This window comes from Oenanthe melanoleuca, chromosome 9, assembly GCF_029582105.1.
Source record: "Oenanthe melanoleuca isolate GR-GAL-2019-014 chromosome 9, OMel1.0, whole genome shotgun sequence".
Lineage (NCBI taxonomy): Eukaryota > Metazoa > Chordata > Aves > Passeriformes > Muscicapidae > Oenanthe > Oenanthe melanoleuca.
Window position 1 is genome coordinate 13,886,650 of NC_079343.1, and position 16,625 is coordinate 13,903,274.

Consider the following 16,625-nt stretch of genomic DNA (forward strand, 5'->3'; position numbering starts at 1 on the left):
CCCTGTCCCATCCCTGTTCCCTTTTCCATCCCTGTTCCCTATCCCTGTTCCATCCCTGTCCCTTTTCCATCCCTGTCCCTGTCCCTGCTCCATCCCTGTCCTATCCCTGTCCCTGCTCCCTCGCTCCGTCTCTGCTGTTTCCCAGCAATAGCTGGTCACGGATACTTCCCTCCAGCCTCTCGCTGCTTTTCCACGTTCCGCCAGTTCCCGGGGAGAAGCCGCAGCTTTATTTTACTGCCATCTACTGACAAAAAACCAGAATTATTTCTAAAATCGCCGAGCAGCGGGACGCGCCGGGGCTGTCCCCGCCTCACGCTGCCCAGCACCGGGGCGCAGAGCGGGGCCAAGGGAGGGGCAGCGGGGCCGCAATTCCCGAATTCCCGAATTCCCAAATTCCCGGAGTTTCCCGATTCCCGGGAACCTTCTGGAGCGGCGGCCCCGCGGTCGCCATGGCAACGGCGGCGCTCGGGAAGCCCCGCCCCTCGCGGCGCGCCAGCCAATGGGAGCGGGCGGAGGTGGTCACGTGCGCGGGCGGGGCGCGCGGCGCGGTGAGGAGGGGCCGTGCGGGGCCGGGGGCGCGCAGAGCGCAGCAGCTGCCGCCATGTTCGGGGGGTTCGGGAGGTGCTTTGAGGACGATCCCTTCTTCAGGTGAGGGGCGGGAGGCTGCGGGGAGCGGCGGGGAGGCGGAGGGGGATCGGCTGAAGGGGCGCTGAGGCGGCGGTGGGCTGCAATGGGCCGGGGCTGTGAACGGACGGGCGGGCGGGCGGGGTGCGTGTGGGGAGCGGCCGTTGGCTGAGGGGGGTCCGGATGTGGGTGGGAGGAGATGGGGCCGGTGGTGGTTAAAGGGATCGGTGCAGGAGGAAGGACTGTGTTGGACTAAAGGGATCGGTGCAGGTGCCATTACCGGGACTGGGCCAGGTTAAAGGGATCGGTGCAAGTGTCAGGGCCGGGTTAAAGGACTCGATGTAGGAGCGAGGAGCGCGTTCAGTGAGGGTTGAAGGGATCGGTGCCGGCGCAGGAGGAAGGAGCGGGGTCAGTGAGGGTTAAAGGGGTAGGTGCGGGTTAAAGGGACCGGGACCGGGTTAACGGGCTCGGTGCCGGTGTCAGGACCAGGACCGGGGCTGACCCGGGTTAAAGGGCTCGGTGCCGGTGTCAGGACCAGGACCGGGACTGACCCGGGTTAAAGGGCTCGGTGCCGGTGTCAGGACCGGGACTGACCCGGGTTAAAGGGCTCGGTGCCCTTTGGGGCCGTTTAAACGCCCCTGTGTCCGCACCCAGCCCCTCCCGAGCCCCCAAAGCCGTGCAGGTTAAACATCCTCAGCCAGGTTCAGTAGCGGAGACTGAGTCTGCCTCCCCTCTCAGCAGGGAGGAGTTTAATCCACGTTTCATACAGAGCAGAGCTTCACCTCCTTGGCTGCAGACTCTTGAGTTCGTTTGCACTTCAGTTTCCTAAGTGCAGGTTCTGAGCAGTGTAACTCCTCTGGCTTTATGTGTTTAATTCATCACTCAGCCACAGGCTGGCTCTGAACTTCTCCATGCCAGCCCTCCTTAGAACACCGGCTGTTCTTCAGTTAAGACTTTGCTGATGTGTGTGTGAGAGCACTGATGGCACATTGTCTCCCTGTGCTCATTTCCCGAGGGGACGGTGCTGCTTTAGCTCAGCTTGTCCAGGGGAGCTGTGGCTGCCACATCCCTGGAATTGTTCAGGGTTGGAGCAGCCTGGGCTGGGGGAAGGTGGAACAGGCTCATCTTTAAGGTCCTTCTCAGCCCAAACCATTCTGTGATTCTATTTCCACAGCACAGTGGTGGCTCCTGTTTGTGTATTCGAGTCTGAGCCCAGTTTATTTATTATTTGCCACTGGGATCTAAATTTAAGCAATGAGTGGTGCAAAGGCTTCTCACCTCAGCCAGAGCTGCTGAATTACCTGGTCTGGCCCCATTTCGTGTCTTTGGTCAGAAACTGTAATTTGTAGTGGATGAAAATAGGATCAGAGCACTCTTAGGAGCCTTGATTATTATTTTAAATCTTTGTAAAAACTCCCAGGGATTTAATTAGCAGCCAAGATAAGGGGTGGGTGAGGAAGGGAGCAGCAGGCCCTGTGATGTGGTTTGTTGTCTGCATCTCCTGGTTACCAGGAGCTCTGGCTGAGGCTGCTTAAAGGAGAATCTGCTGCTGAGCCCCAGCACATTCCAGGAGAATTCCCAAAGCTGGGCCACATCCATTAGCACTCTTGGTTTCTAGGAATATTCTTGCTTTTATAACATCTTGGGAGTTCTGTGCAGGAAACTCCCTGTGCAGATCCTCTGCATGAAATTAAAGTAGTAGAAATTAGAACTTGTTTGAATTAACAATTGCTTATTTATTAATTTATCCCTTGTTATTGTAGCCAGTGGTGTAGGGAAAAAAGGATTGCAGGAGGTGGGGGCAGGGAGTGTGTGTGAAAGATGAGCTGGAAATTGAGACACTTTTTCTCAGCACTGTCCTGTCAGTCTGCTTTGCATATAGAGAAAGAGATGAGCTGATTACCTCAGATAAGATTAGCTTCCAAAATAGTGTCATAATAGGCTCCAGCTGCCTCATAAGGACAGGGTTTGGTGCTGGACTGGAAATAGTGCCTGGGCTGGGGCCTGAGTGAGCAGCTGTCCCAGGGAAGCAGCAGTCACTCACCCAAAGGTGCTGGGATCCATCCCTGCAGTTGTGATTCCTGCCAGCTGCACACTCTGACTGAATTCTCTTAGTTTATGTGCCAGGTGTTCTCTCCAGCTGTAGCATTACATAACTTCCTGAGTGGGGAAAAAAAATCTAATAATTCCATCTAATATCTAATCAAAAGAATCACATCTAATACAAAGTACAGCTTACAAAGTAATAAGTGGAATTTATTGTTCTAGGACTGATTTTTCATGCATTGAAGTGAGCATTAACATTATACTTGCATGTTTAATGTCAGATTAATACATGTTAGACAATATTCTGTTACTGCAGAGTTCTGGAACAATAAATGTATAAATTGTTTGTCTCCATCCAGAATTTAGTTTTAAAAATAATTTCGTGTTTAACACGTGAAGGGCACAGATTTGGTGTGCAAACCCTCTCTTTCTCCTCATCACTTTTATGCTGTAACAGAAATCACATCCTTCTCACCAAAAGTATCTTCCCTCCCAAAAAAGGTCATATTTTAAGTCAATAATTGTTAAATTAGAGTGTCCTACACCTGCTGGCATCCCATAAAATGTGTGCTTGGAGCAAGGATCTTAAAATCCTGCAGGGATTGAAAATGCCCTGCAGAGACTTTGCCTTGTTCAGTACATGTGTGTTTGTCAGGGTGAGCTCCTCCTCCTGGAATTCTGGTTTGAATTCAGTCATTGGAGCCATCAAGGTTTAATTCCTTGGGAACTTTGTCTTCCAAATGGATTTTCTGTTCCCTTTCCATTGGTTTTACCCTGCTCCAGATCATACCAAAATTGGGATGTTTCTTTTGAGGCTTGGCAGCATTAGTTCTTTTTATTAATTACTCCCTAAAATTGGGAACTGGGAGCCTTCCCTTCTGTTCCTAAGCTGGAATTCCACAGTTTGGATCTGATTTCCCTGTCCCTGGTACTGAGGAGCTCAAAGAGGGACAAATTCTTGTTTGATACCCAGACTCTGGGGTTTGGGTTCTGCTGGGATTGTGCACATCCTGAGCTGGTGCCAGTGTGATTCCCTGCCCTTGGCTCCTGCCAGGACTTTTTCCATCTGCTCTTCATCCTGCAGAGAGGGAACACAGCTCCTTATCACCCCAGGGCTGCAGCCATCACTAAAATACTTCAAAAGTCTCTTTTGGGCTGAGTTTAAGTCTGGGCACAGCTTAAAGGCATTTTTCTGTGTTAAAAAAAATCTTGTTTCAAGATGAATACAACCTCATGTTTGTATTTTTCACTTGAAAAGGAAATAAATGTTAAGTCAGACTTTTGGCACAAGATCAAAGTGGCCACGTGATGTGGGGCTGCAGATAAGGTGGGGAGCAGAAAAGCTGGGCAGAGATAACTGGGCAGGGAAAAGTCAGGAAGAGCCTGAAGCTTTTCCCCTGAGATGTCCTGGGAATGGCTCAGGTGTCCTGGAGGGTGTGGGGAGGGCAGGAATTGGGAGGAAGGAGGATGAGGTGTATTAAACCTAAATAACATAGCTGGGAAATGAGTGTTCACAGTAATGAAGTGGTTTTCAGTGGGATGGCAAAGAGGAAAATGAGATGGAAGGAAATGAACCAGGGGAATTTGGGGGGGAAGTGTTCCTTTTGTGGGGAAGTGTTTTGATTTTTTTTTTGGATGGGGGAAGTGTTCCTTTTGTGGGTGGGAAGTGTTTGGTTTTTTTTTTGTGGGGGAAGTATTCCTTTGCAGCTTGGCCCTTGGGCAGCAGCACTGCTCATACCCTGTACTTCTGAAAAATTCCTGCTTTGCTCCTCTTTTGGCCTTAATTGAGAAATATCAAGTCTTGTCCAACTTGGAGAGTTGGGAAGTTGAGCAATGTTTTCCTTGCAGGCCAAGCTTTGGGAATACCAATGGAGTTCTGTAGGTTTTTGGCAGAAGAGAGGAGGGGAAAAATAAGAGGAAAACAAAAATCCAGGGAGAATCTCCTTCCTAAGCACAACTCCACTACAGCAGATGGAACTGGCCTGAATTTACAGGATAATGGGTATTTTTAAGCATTGGGACAGGGAGAAGGAAAAGTAGGATGGGAACTGCCAGCAGAATAAATTGGAGGGATGAAGAAGGATCCAGTGGGACACGAGGAGTTCAGTGAATAGGGCTGTGCTAAGCTTTGGAAGATAGAGGGGGAAAATTTAAAATAAATTATTTTGATGTCAGGTGGTGGAGGTGGAAATAGTGATAAATAAAATATGGGTCAGTTTATGGTTCTGGCAGGTATGAAACACAGGCTGGAGTGAAAGGTGCAGCCAAGGAAGGATAAGGATATTTCTGGGGAAGATGAGGAAAAGGAATAGGGACACCCAGGAGAGCAGTGAGGGCAGCTGAGAGAAAATAGATCTCAAACACCCAACCTGAGAGATGGGAAGGGAAAAGAAAATCCAAGTTTATGGGAGATTGCCCAGCTGGGTCCTATTAAAGTAAAAATTTTAGCTGAAGAACCTTACAGAATATTAAAACCTGGAGTTTGCTGTCCATGAGCTGCAGTAACCCGGAGTCTCTCTGAACGCAGGGATCCCTTTGCTGCCCACCATGAGCACATGAGGCAGATGATGAGGAGCTTCTCGGAGCCTTTTGGGCGGGACCCGTTCCTGAGCCTGCCCGAGGGAAGGGAGAGACCCAGAGCGGAGGGCAGAGCCCAGCAGGGATCCCAGGTGGCGCTGCGGGGCCCTGGCAGGGTGAGTGTCCCTGGGCCCAGGGCTGCTCCAGCTGGGGCCATTTCCTCCCGTCTCTGTCCCGTCTCTTTCCCGTCTCTTTCCCATGTCTCTCTTTCCATTCCATTCTGTTTTTGGCTTTTCACAGATATTCAGATGAATGCTGTATGTATAACATTGGGAAACTTTGCTGTATAAATACAGTTTCTTTGAGTTCTGCTATTTACAAAACAGAAAAGTAGTGTGATAAATATATATTTTTGGACTGTAATAATGTGGTGTAAAAAGCTTTTGTTCATGTAGCTGACTCAGAGAATAGTAAAAAGTTAATCAGGAAATTTTTCACATTCTTGGATTCTCCTATCTGGATGAAGACAGGGGTGACAGCAGAACTCCAGGGAAAGGATTTATTGATCTCTGTTATCACTGACAAAAAGGAGCCACAAGGAAAAAAAAAAGAAGTAAAAATGTTGATTTACAGGTTTTTTGAATACTACATGAAAGGTCTATGAATGTACAACAGGTTGATGCACTTAAGGAAGGGTTCTCTGAGTTAAGGAGTGCTCTTGGTGGAAGGCCCTTGTAACCTTTTGCTGTATTATTCTCTTTTATTAAACTTTTTTAAATCTACCAGGAAACTGAACAGTTTTCCACACTGGGAACCAGCTTGGCTCTGCTCTTGAACCTCCTTCCAGCTGTTTCCTCACTCAGGAGAAGAGGAATGATTCCTCTGTTGGTTCCTGGCACATTCCTTATCTCTGCTGAACATCTGTCAGGGCTGCTCAGAGCCTGGGTGTTACTGATCACTGAACAGATAATATTTAATGAACAAACTGATCACTTACCCAATGCTTGCTGCCATAAATATCCTACCTTTAATGTGTCTGTTAGAGAAAGGCACTGAAAATGTCCCACCTTCTCTGCACATGTATTTCCTTTTTATGTTCACTTGACTTTAAAAGGAGCCTGGATGTGGCTGCCCTATCCCCCTTCCAACCCATTCCAAAATCCCATGATGTATTTGTGCCCTCCCTGTGCACTTCATTCCCTTGTGTGCAGCTGTTTCAGTTTGATTTCCACATGCCTGGCTTTCACCACCTCAGGAATATCCATCCTTGGGTTTTAAACCCTGTGTCAGCTTTGCAGCTGGGAATAAACACTTCATGCTCTAAATTTGGGCTGATTGTTAATATTCTCTTAGATACAAACCTGTAAGAATTAAAGCTCAGGGAAATTGGTGTGAAATGTAGTATTTCTATGTGTTACCAAGTGAAACTGATGATCTGTGTTTAATTAAAGTGTTTTTTCAGCTCTGGGCATGCAGGACAATCATATCTCTCCCTTATCTAGAGCTGTATTTATAGAGGGCAAACGTTGGGAGCTCCTTTCCCTGCTGATACTGAGCAGCTGCTTTAGTGAATCCCCCTGGATTTTCAGAGGCAGGTGACAGGGGCTGGTGGCCAGGCCAGAGCTGGAACAGAGCTGTCACCTGCATCTGCAGAGGGGAACTGGCACATTCCTTCCCCTGCTCATCCAATTCTGCCAAGGACAGAAACTGCATCCAGTTGGGGCAGGAGCTTCCCTCTGCTGGTCCTTAGGCCTGCATCAGTGCTGCCTGAAGCCAGACCAGTTTTTCCCTTTAGAAGAAGAACCTGTCAAAGCTCACCTTTAAAGCACAGGGGTTGTGTCCCTGTTCCTGCAGTGAGGGACAAATGTGAGGCCCAAACTCTTTATCTGTGGCTGCAGCAACAGTTCAAGGTGCAGGAGCTCTGTGTTAGCCTGGCAGGCACAAAAGAATTCCACAGCTGCCAAAGCCCTGCCAGGATCTGCTGCTGCTGCACTGAAGAGCTGTCAGGTGTCACACCAGACTCAGCACTGACTGCTTTGCCTTGTCATCTCAAACTGCTGCTCCACCAAGGATTTAAACCCCTAAAATTGTATTTTTGTGTAGGAAAAGGTGGAGCTTTGCCACCATGTCAAATACACTTCCTTCACATTACTCACACTGATGACTAGTGCTGAAATTCTGTGTTTAATTAAATTGCAGCAGGTCTAAAACTGCTTTAAAAGGAACCAGAGTAGCTGGGACAACTCCATGAGTGCCACTGAGGATTCAAATTTAAAACTGCTTTTCATTTCTCCAGCAGGTTTGCAGTTCAGTTTATAAGGAAGGAGGAATGAGCTAAAATATATTAAGAGATACTGTTAATTGGCTTTTTTTTGGATATCTGATTAGCCTGTATATCAGGCAAATGTTTAACAGCTTTTAGTCTCTTTTTAGTGTTATAAAACAGAGTATGCCTAATAATTCTTACTGGTGAGGACTTGATTCTGAGAGAAAAAATATATATTATTATTTGCAGTTCTGCCTAATCTGTCCTGACAGAAACCTGAAGAGTCCCTAAAGCTGTTCCAGAATTGGAGAATTCTTTCTTTTTCCATTAAAGTTCCTGCAGAGGGTTTGGTCTTACCTGGCTCTGAGTCTGGCTTTCCTGGAAACACCTCTGTGTTTCCCAGCACCTCAGTGCCCTGCCATGCAGGAATACTCCATCTCCTGGGATAATTGGTTGATTTGTTGATTGGAATCAGCTTTCAGTGCTGCCTGACTGGAATGGAGCATTGCAGGGTGGGGCCTGAAGTGTGGAATCAGCAAAAGGTTCTTGTGGGGTTCAGATGTTTGCCAAGCTCCAAGTGCTTTTCACACACACTTATCAATGTTTATTAGATGTGGTGGCAGTTGGCACTTTCTCATATCATCAGTACAAATATATTAGTTCCACATACCCAGGGATTAATTAATGAACTATCAAGTCCCTCCTGAGTGATTTTGATTAGATGGGAAATGTTTCATGTAATCTGCTGCGTATAAAAATAATTTCTGCTGTGCTTGATAATAATTCCAGATGTTGCTCCTTTTTTTCCAGGCCACCAGCTTTTCCCTCATGCCCTTTGCAGGTTTTGGGAGAGGGGTTAGTATCCCTGGAGTAGCTCCTGTGTAAGCTGTGTGTAACCAAAGCATGGCAGAGGCTGAGTCTGGGCTTGCATTGCTTTTGGTGCTCTTTGCAATGTTTCCCATTCTTTGGGAATGAGAAAATCCAGGAAAAAATCCTTCCTGGGGCATTAATCTCTGGATATGGATGGGATAATCCCTGGGGAAACTGTAAACTTTGAGAATGTTTTTGTGGGGGTGACACAAAACCACTGCTCCCATTAAGGCAGAACAGCCCCTAAAAATAAAATTACCCTAAAAATGGGATTGAAGTGGTTTCACCTGTGCTTTGGGAATATCCTGTAAAATACCCATCATCTGTCCAGAGTTCTTCCAGGAAGATTCCAATTTCTTGTACTGCAAAAATAACTTGAAGATTTTCTGTCCTTTAATTTGACTTCATTTTCAGCTTAAATGCAGCTTTAAGTTTGCAATGCTGAAAAACATAACTGTGGAAATTAATTTATATAGATTTAAACCCTGAAGGATCATGCAGAACTCTCAGAGCAGAAGCTGGTGAGGTCAGAAGGTTTATGAACACATTTGTGAAATAATTGGATATTTGAATATCCAGTGAATATTTTGGTTAAATAAATTCATTTTGTGGCCAGTGTGACATCTGAGTGACAAATCTTCCACTTTCATCTTCCCAATATCTCCATCTTAATCAGCTCCCTAAATTCCCTTTTGAAAAGATGCATTTTGGCATGTCTGTTTGTGAAGTGCAGTCTGAAAAGCTTTTTGAGTAAAAAATGCATGTGGAAACCAACTTCAGGACTGGGAGAGTTGAGACTGGTTTAATCATAGGGGTTTTTTTTCCCTTTTTAGCAGGATGTAGATTTTGGGGATCCATTTTCTGCAATGGACAGGATGATGTCAAACATGAGGAACAGCATGCTGGAAATGCACAGGAAATTTGTGAGTTCTTTTTAAAATTGTTTTCAAATTTATCACACTAGAGAGTGCCAGTTATTTCAAATATTCCTCAGAAAATAATGCCAAGAAAAATGGGATTAATCTCAAGGAGATGGTAAGAACTGAGGGGTTTTTGCCCAGATTATTTTTTTTTTTTTTATTCTTTGAAGATAAAACTGAAGTTTGACATGGTGCCAGGAGGGTTAATTTTGTGAAGGGATTTTTCCATAATAAAACAATAAGGAAATAACTCTTAGCCACAAGTTTTAAGTTGCATTACTGAGCCTGCCTTGCTTTGTAGGATGACCTGTCCATGCAGCCCAATGGAGGACACAGTTTCAGCTCCTCCTCCATGATGTCCTATTCCAAAGTGGGGGATGAACCCCCCAAAATTTTCCAAGCCTCGGCCCAGACACGCATGGCTCCAGGAGGGGTGAGTGATGCTGGACCCAGCACAGGAGCCACACCCAGCAGTGTCCCCAGCAGTGTCCCCAGCCACACCCCAGCCACACCCAGCAGTGTGTGCCCCAGCAGTGTCCCCAGCACTGCCCCCAGCCACACCCAGCAGTGTCCCCAGCAGTGTGTGCCCCAGCAGTGTCCCCAGCAGTGTCCCCAGCCCTGTCCCCAGCCACACCCCAGCAGTGTCCCCAGCACTGCCCCCAGCCACACCCAGCCATGTCCCCAGCCGTGTCCCCAGCCGTGTCCCCAGCCGTGTCCCCAGCCGTGTCCCCAGCAGTGTCCCCAGCAGTGTCCCCAGCAGTGTCCCCAGCCACACCCCAGCAGTGTCCCCAGCAGTGTCCCCAGGCACACCCAGCCGTGTCCCCAGCAGTGTCCCAGCAGTGTCCCAGCAGTGTCCCCAGCAGTGTCCCAGCAGTGTCCCCAGCAGTGTCCCCAGCAGTGTCCCCAGCAGTGTCCCCAGCAGTGTCCCCAGCCTCATCCCTGCAGTGCCCCCAGCAGTGTCCCCAGCCTCATCCCTGCAGTGCCCCCAGCACTGTCCCCAGCTGGTTACTGCAGTCACTGCTGGGATTTACACAATCCTGGCATTGCTGGGGTTGGATTGAGTCCAGGCTGTGCCCAAACCCCACATTGGCACATCCAGGAATTCCTTGGACACCTCCAGGGACACCTCCAGACCTCCCTGGGAGCCCCTTCCAGTGTTTAATAACCCTTTCCATGGCCAAATTCCTGCTGTTGTCCTCCCCTGGCCCAGCCTGAGGCTGTTCCCTCTCCTCCTGTCCCTGTTCCCTGGGAGCAGATCCCAGCCCCCCTGACTGCACAAAGAGAATTTAGGAGTTGAGGAAAACACAGGGCTCTCAACCCCTGCTCTGTATTAAAGGTCTGATTTCCTCTCTGTCATTTTGTGCTTTAAGTACACCCCAGAATAAATTAGAGGCCCGTCCAAGGCTGGGAAAATGGAGCACAGAGCAGCAATTTTCCAATGCCCTTCTCTTTGCTGTAATGAATCCTTTTCCTGTCCACTCAAACTGCAGGAGAGGCTCTGATTTATGCAACCCCTGCCTTCAGAGCACCCTTTGGCCAGGCACTTACATAACCCTGAGCTGGAGCTGCCTTGCAGCTGTTGTGTCTAATCCTGCTGGGAACTGGGAGTGGGAATGTGAACCTGGCATGGGCCATGAAAGCCTAGACAGGATCCTGAAGGCCAGGGCAGGATTGGCTGGGAATGTGTCCCAGCTCCAGCACACCCTGTTATCACAGGGTTCTAAAAATACCCCAGCACACTGATAAGGGGCAGCCTGCCATCCAAGCCACTCAACACCACAGCCAAGAATTGGTTGTTCCTCACTCTGGGAATTTTGGCAAGGAGAATATTGGAAACTTGGCTCTGCAGCATTTTCAAACTGAGGGGTTTTCCCCCAATAATTAATACCCAGTTTAAAAACTTCAAGTGTTGTTTAATCTTCCTCACTGGTGGCTAAAAACAAACAGGCTTGATTTGTGTTCTGTTGGTTTGTTTGCAGCCAACACAGGAAATGAGAGAACTGGGAAAGCCTGGAAAACCTGCCTTTTTTTAAAGGAAAGATACAAAACTCTTAGGGGAGGAAATAACCCTTTGCAGGGGCCTGGAGTGCCAGGACAAGGGGGAATGGCTTCCCACTGCAGAGGCAGGGTAGGATGGGATACTGGAAGGAAATCCTTCCCAGAGCAGCTGTGGCTGCCCCTGGATCCCTGGAAGTGCCCCAGGCCAGGCTGGACAGGGCTTGGGGCAGCCTGGGACAGTGGGAGGTGTCCCTGTGCCCATGGCACTGCTTGGGCTTTAATTCCTTCCAACCCAAACCATCCTGGCATTCTGTGAGCTTTTACCTCATTTTTACTTGGAAGGACACTCAGTTCCCTTTTTTTTTAACAGATTAAGGAAACAAGAAGAGCACTGAAGGATTCTGAAAGTGGTGTGGAGAAAATAGCCATTGGTCACCACATTCAGGATCGGGCTCATGTCGTCAAAAAATCCAGGAACTCCAAGACTGGGGATGAGGAGATGAACCAAGAATTCATCAACCTGGATGAATGTAGGTCTTTTCAGGCAGTTAATGGGCTTTATATGTTTCACACTCTTGATTTGGAAGTTCCAGCTTGAGATCTTAAAATGCACTTTTAGACTGAAAGTCTCTAAATGCAAATTCGTTTTCACAGATTCCCCAAAAAACAGTTACAGGACATGTGGAGGGTTGTGGACCACAAAGTTTAAAACCATTGCTCAACCCCCTAAGATTCATTAAATGTTTTTTCCTCTCTTTATTAACATTTCAAATAAATGAATCTGTTTTTCAGCTGAGGCTGACACCTTTGATGAGGAGTGGCAGAAAGAGATCATGAAGTTCAGGCCTTGCCGAAGCAGGGAAACTGTGGAAAACCCAAGACAAAATCCAAGAAGTATCCAATACAGCCCCAGGGAAAGTGGATCAAGAAGGTAAAAATGCAGGATGAGGAAACTGCAGCAGCAGAAGAAAAATCCAGTTCTGGAGCAAAGTTGCAAGGGGAACTGCAGGTTTTATTCCTCCTTTTTTCATGGAGATTGTGATCGTTGTTGTTCTTTTTCCAGAGAGAAGCCACTTGGAGCTCCAGGATCCAGAATGCCCAGGGATTCCTTGGAGACTCTCAATGTGAAAGGAACACAGCTCCCCCTGAAGGGCTCCAAGAAATAACTGTCCCATTGCCTGGGATGGAGGTTGCCTGGAGCAGTGCTGGTGCTCAGTGCTCGTGTCCGTACAAATACACCTGGATTTGTGACCAATCTCTGTTCTGTGTTGTGCCTTTGCTCCTCCTGCTTCTGAATGTCCTTCAGGCCTCAGCTCCCCACTCAGTTCAAACCCAACAACTTTCTGCCTAAAAGCACTTTATGGAATGTCTAATCCTGGTAAAACCAGCTTGGATTTGCAGAGTTGTTCTGCTCCAGCTGCACCAATCTCAGGCTTTACCAAGCCTGGTACTGCAGCTCCTCCTTCCCACTCTGAGTTGCACAGAAAGTAAATTTCCTTTATTTTGGGTTGCTGAAATAATTACTGATTTTCTAGGACTTAAATACACTATAAAGCACTATTATCTATACCTCTAAAATCATACTATAAATTGTTACAGAACCCCCACACTCACCTTGGAGAGGAAATGCTGAAATAGGGCAATACTTAAAATTTATCAGAGTTTTTATGTTGATAAGCTGTGCTTGCACCTCATTTCCTGTGCCTGAACTGTCAACCTTGCATTCCTGATCCTTTGTTTGTTTTCTGTGGAGTTGGCCCATCATTTTTCATTTTGAGCCTTGTCTGTAGTATTTAATTACTTTAATTATCCTGCAGTAATAACAGTGTCCTGAGATCAGCTGCAACTAGGAATTCCTCATGGGAAAAATTTGTGGGAGAAATTAGTTAAACTGGAATGATTTCACCATTTCTTGTGTTCTGAAGAGCCCTGGATACAGGAGCCCCTCTCCTTTCTGTGTTCTTTGTGTTTTACTGAGGGTAGAATGACCCCAAATCTAGTAGTTTGCTAGTAGTTTAGAAGAGCCAGCAGTGTCTGAGAGCAGGAAAATCCTGGGATTGCAGGTGTTCAGAATTATCCCTGTGGTGTAGCAGAAAGAATTTCTGTAAATTAAGTAATATTAAATAATATAAATTAATAACATTAAAGCATTATATAAATCAAGGCTCCATTATAATGTAGTCTTTAAAAGTACTGTTTGTATGATAAAATAGGGTTTAGTCAGTTGAGAGTAATACTTGTTTAGCCAAAAAGCCTCTAAATCATATTTAATCTTCCTGCAGTTTCCCAGAATATTTAATTTTGATGAATGAATGTTCATTAATGTGCAAAACCAATTAGCAGCACTTTTGTTGAGCTCTGAAAAGGGAAGGACAATTATTTGCTTCTGGTCTCTTCCTGAATTAGAGAAGTATCAGTGGCAATAAGTTGATGTGATCAATATTAATGGCAATAATTGAACCATTTAATGAGCAGTGAAGGTCAGGGGGGTTTGGACACCCCTTAAAGTCAGAGCTCAACCCTGGGCTTATCTTTCATCCACCATGGATTCTGCAATTAATTTATTAGATAATCTCAGTAATTAACAGCAGCAGTGTTTGCTATGCTGAAATTGGAGCAGGGATCTTGGAGAGCTGCTGCTGCTAAATGGAAAATTCACCTGACAACTCGGATTTTTGTGAGAAATAAAACAAGGGTTTTGAAATGACAGTGGGAAGAGATGAATATTCCCTCCTGATCCCTTTGCTACACCAAGACTGTTCAGTGTAAGGCACAAGTTGTGCTCTGTGAAAGCATCTGGAACTGCAGTTCTTTAATAAAGTTATTTATTATTTATGAGGTTTCTTGGTTTATTCTACACCACAGAGGGACTCGTGTATTATTTAGTTTGGGTTGCTTTGAAACAGCTCAGTGAAGGAAACCTGGGAGGTGTCCCTGCCCAGGGAGGGGTGGAATGGGATGAGGTTTAGCAGAACCACTCTGGGATTCTCTGGAAATCCCTCCGTTTCTGGAGGTAAGCATGTGTTTTCCACAAAAAATAAAGTTTGATGGAACCAAACAGAGCATGGAGAGGGCCTTTTTATTTCAGAGCCGTTCCTGGGGCCTTTGCAGCTCCCGGGGAATAATTTTATATCGAGAATATATTTTAACACTTAACCGCTTGTTCCAAACGGGGCCCTGTGTGCCACCCTGTCCCTGGGCCAGTTGTTTGTAATTCCTCATCATTCCCAAACTCCGGGGATGTGACCAGCCGCCGATCCCGGGCTCCGTGCTTTGGCTGAAACGGGAGAATTCCGTGTGAGCAGCCCGGGACTCCCCGCGGGGGGACCCGCATCGCCCCGGCAGGGCCCGGCCAGGGAGCTCCGGGATGGGCTCGGGGGAAGCCTCCTGTCCCTCATTCCTGCACGGGGCTCCTGCCGGTGCTGCTGCTCCGTGAGGGGCCGGGATGGGCTCGGGGGGAGCCTCCTGTCCCTCATTCCTGCACGGGGCTCCTGCCGGTGCTGCTGCTCCGTGAGGGGCCGGGATGGGCTCGGGGGGAGCCTCCTGTCCCTCACTCCTTCCCCGGGGCTCCTGCCGGTGCTGCTGCTCCGTGAGGGGCTGTGAGGGGCCGGGATGGGCTCGGGGGGAGCCTTCTGTCCCTCATTCCTGCACGGGGCTCCTGCCGGTGCCGCTGCTCCGTGAGGGGCCGGGATGGGCTCGGTAGGCAGCTCCTGTCCCTCATTCCTGCACGGGGCTCCTGCCGGTGCCGCTGCTCCGTGAGGGGCCGGAATGGGCTCGGGGGGAGCCTTCCCTCCCTCACTCCTTCCCCGGCACTCCTGCCCGGCGCTGCCGCTCCGTGAGGGGCCGGGCGGGACCGCGGCGCCTGCGCGGGGCCCCGGAAGAGGCGGGAGTGACCCGGGGCTGGACCGGAGCCGGAGCGGGGCCGCAGCCGCAGCCATGCTCAGCGTGTTACGGGCCGGGCTGGCCCCGGGCCGCCCGCGGCACATCCAGGTACCGGCGGCGGCACCGCCCCGCCCTGAGGGGACGGCGCTGAGGGAGGGCGGGGAGCGGGGAGCGGTGGCGGGCGGAGGGACAGCCCGGACGGGCCGCAGCAGCTGCGGCAGCGAGCAGACAGCGGTCACATGGATGGGGACAGGGAAACCGGGAGCGAGCAGCGGGCCGGGCGTGGGGCGGGCTGTGCCGGGAGCTCCGAGGTGACCCTGCAGAGTTCGCTCGGATTGAGGTGAGCGGGTCGCTCAGATTGACAGGAAGCCGTAGGGAAGCGGTTTGGCAGCTTAGCCATGGGCACTGTGAATGCCGGGATAACTCACCTTGGAAAAGCCCTCCAACACCATCGAGTCCAAGCCGTGCCCGATCCTCACCTTGTCCCCAGCCCTGAGTGCCACGTCTAGGAATTCCTTGGACACCTCCAGGGATGGGCGCTCCAAACCTCCCTGGGCAGCCGCTTCCAGAGCCTGAGCACCGTTTCCATGGGGAAATTCCATGGGGTAATTCCATGGGGTGTCCAAGCTGAGCCTCCCGTGGCACAGCCCGAGGCCATTTCTCCTTGTCCCATTCCTCATGTTGGATCCACCCCCGGCTGAGCCAGTGCCCTTCTCCTCCTTGCAGCTCCTGCTGACCTCCTGCAGGCGCTGCTCCTCGGGGATCCTTCCCAACGAGAGGATCAGGAACATCGGCATCTCGGCCCACATCGACTCCGGCAAGACGACGCTGACGGAGCGGATCCTGTTCTACACGGGCAGGATCGCTCAGATGCACGAGGTCAGCCTGAGCCCCTGCAAGGACTTTGCACCTCCACACTGTGCTGCCTTTCCTCTCTGCAGCAGGGATGATGCTCAGTCCATAAACATCACTCCTGCTCGTAGATTCACAGAACTGTGGAATGGGTTGGGTGGGAAGAGAATTAAAGCTCACCCATCTCACCCCTGCCATGGTTGGAGCAACCTTCCATAGATCAGGTTGCTCCAAGCCCCATCCAGAGACACTTCCAGGGATGCGATATGAATTCTTAGCAAACTCCTTGAACTAACTTTTTTTTTTCTTCTGCTAAGGTGAAAGGTAAGGATGGAGTTGGAGCTGTCATGGATTCCATGGAGCTGGAGCGACAGAGGGGCATCACCATCCAGTCTGCAGCCACCTACACCATGTGGAAGGACACCAACATCAACATCATCGACACACCAGGTCAGGGCAGGGCAGGGAACCCCTGGGAGGGCTGTTCTCATGGCCACAGGGCATGTGGGGCATCTCTGTGTCCCTGCTTGGAACAGAACATGGAGGGATGGGTTCAAACTGAGGGTTGGATGGGATACTGGGAAGGGAACACAGAGCAGCTGTGGTTGCCCCTGGATCCCTGGCAGTGTCCAAGGCCAGGCTGGATGGGG

The 16,625-nt window shown here is 49.2% G+C and overlaps 2 protein-coding genes across 8 annotated transcripts in view; both read left to right on the forward strand.

Annotated features, from left to right (window-relative positions):
* Window positions 1-16,625, forward strand: part of GFM1 (G elongation factor mitochondrial 1) — a 151,698-nt gene that overhangs the window by 118,253 nt on the left and 16,820 nt on the right. Inside the window, exons 2-4 of the mRNA XM_056498435.1 lie at window positions 15,175-15,231; window positions 15,850-16,002; window positions 16,293-16,425. Of these exons, the coding sequence (XP_056354410.1) occupies window positions 15,178-15,231; window positions 15,850-16,002; window positions 16,293-16,425 (340 nt within the window). The 5' untranslated portion in view covers window positions 15,175-15,177. The remainder of the gene's footprint in view (window positions 1-15,174; window positions 15,232-15,849; window positions 16,003-16,292; window positions 16,426-16,625) is intronic.
* Window positions 497-14,076, forward strand: MLF1 (myeloid leukemia factor 1). 7 transcript variants are annotated; one of them, XM_056498443.1, is made up of 8 exons: window positions 529-648; window positions 5,198-5,363; window positions 8,264-8,308; window positions 9,157-9,246; window positions 9,545-9,676; window positions 11,612-11,771; window positions 12,034-12,172; window positions 12,305-14,076. In XM_056498443.1, exons 1-8 carry the CDS (start codon window positions 602-604, stop codon window positions 12,405-12,407), a joined length of 882 nt encoding a protein of 293 aa, XP_056354418.1. In that variant the 5' UTR covers window positions 529-601; the 3' UTR covers window positions 12,408-14,076. The 7 variants fall into 7 exon arrangements, with proteins under 7 accessions (XP_056354420.1, XP_056354421.1, XP_056354418.1 ...); XM_056498444.1 differs by having other exon boundaries at window positions 9,160-9,246; XM_056498447.1 differs by lacking the exon at window positions 529-648 and adding an exon at window positions 4,019-4,092.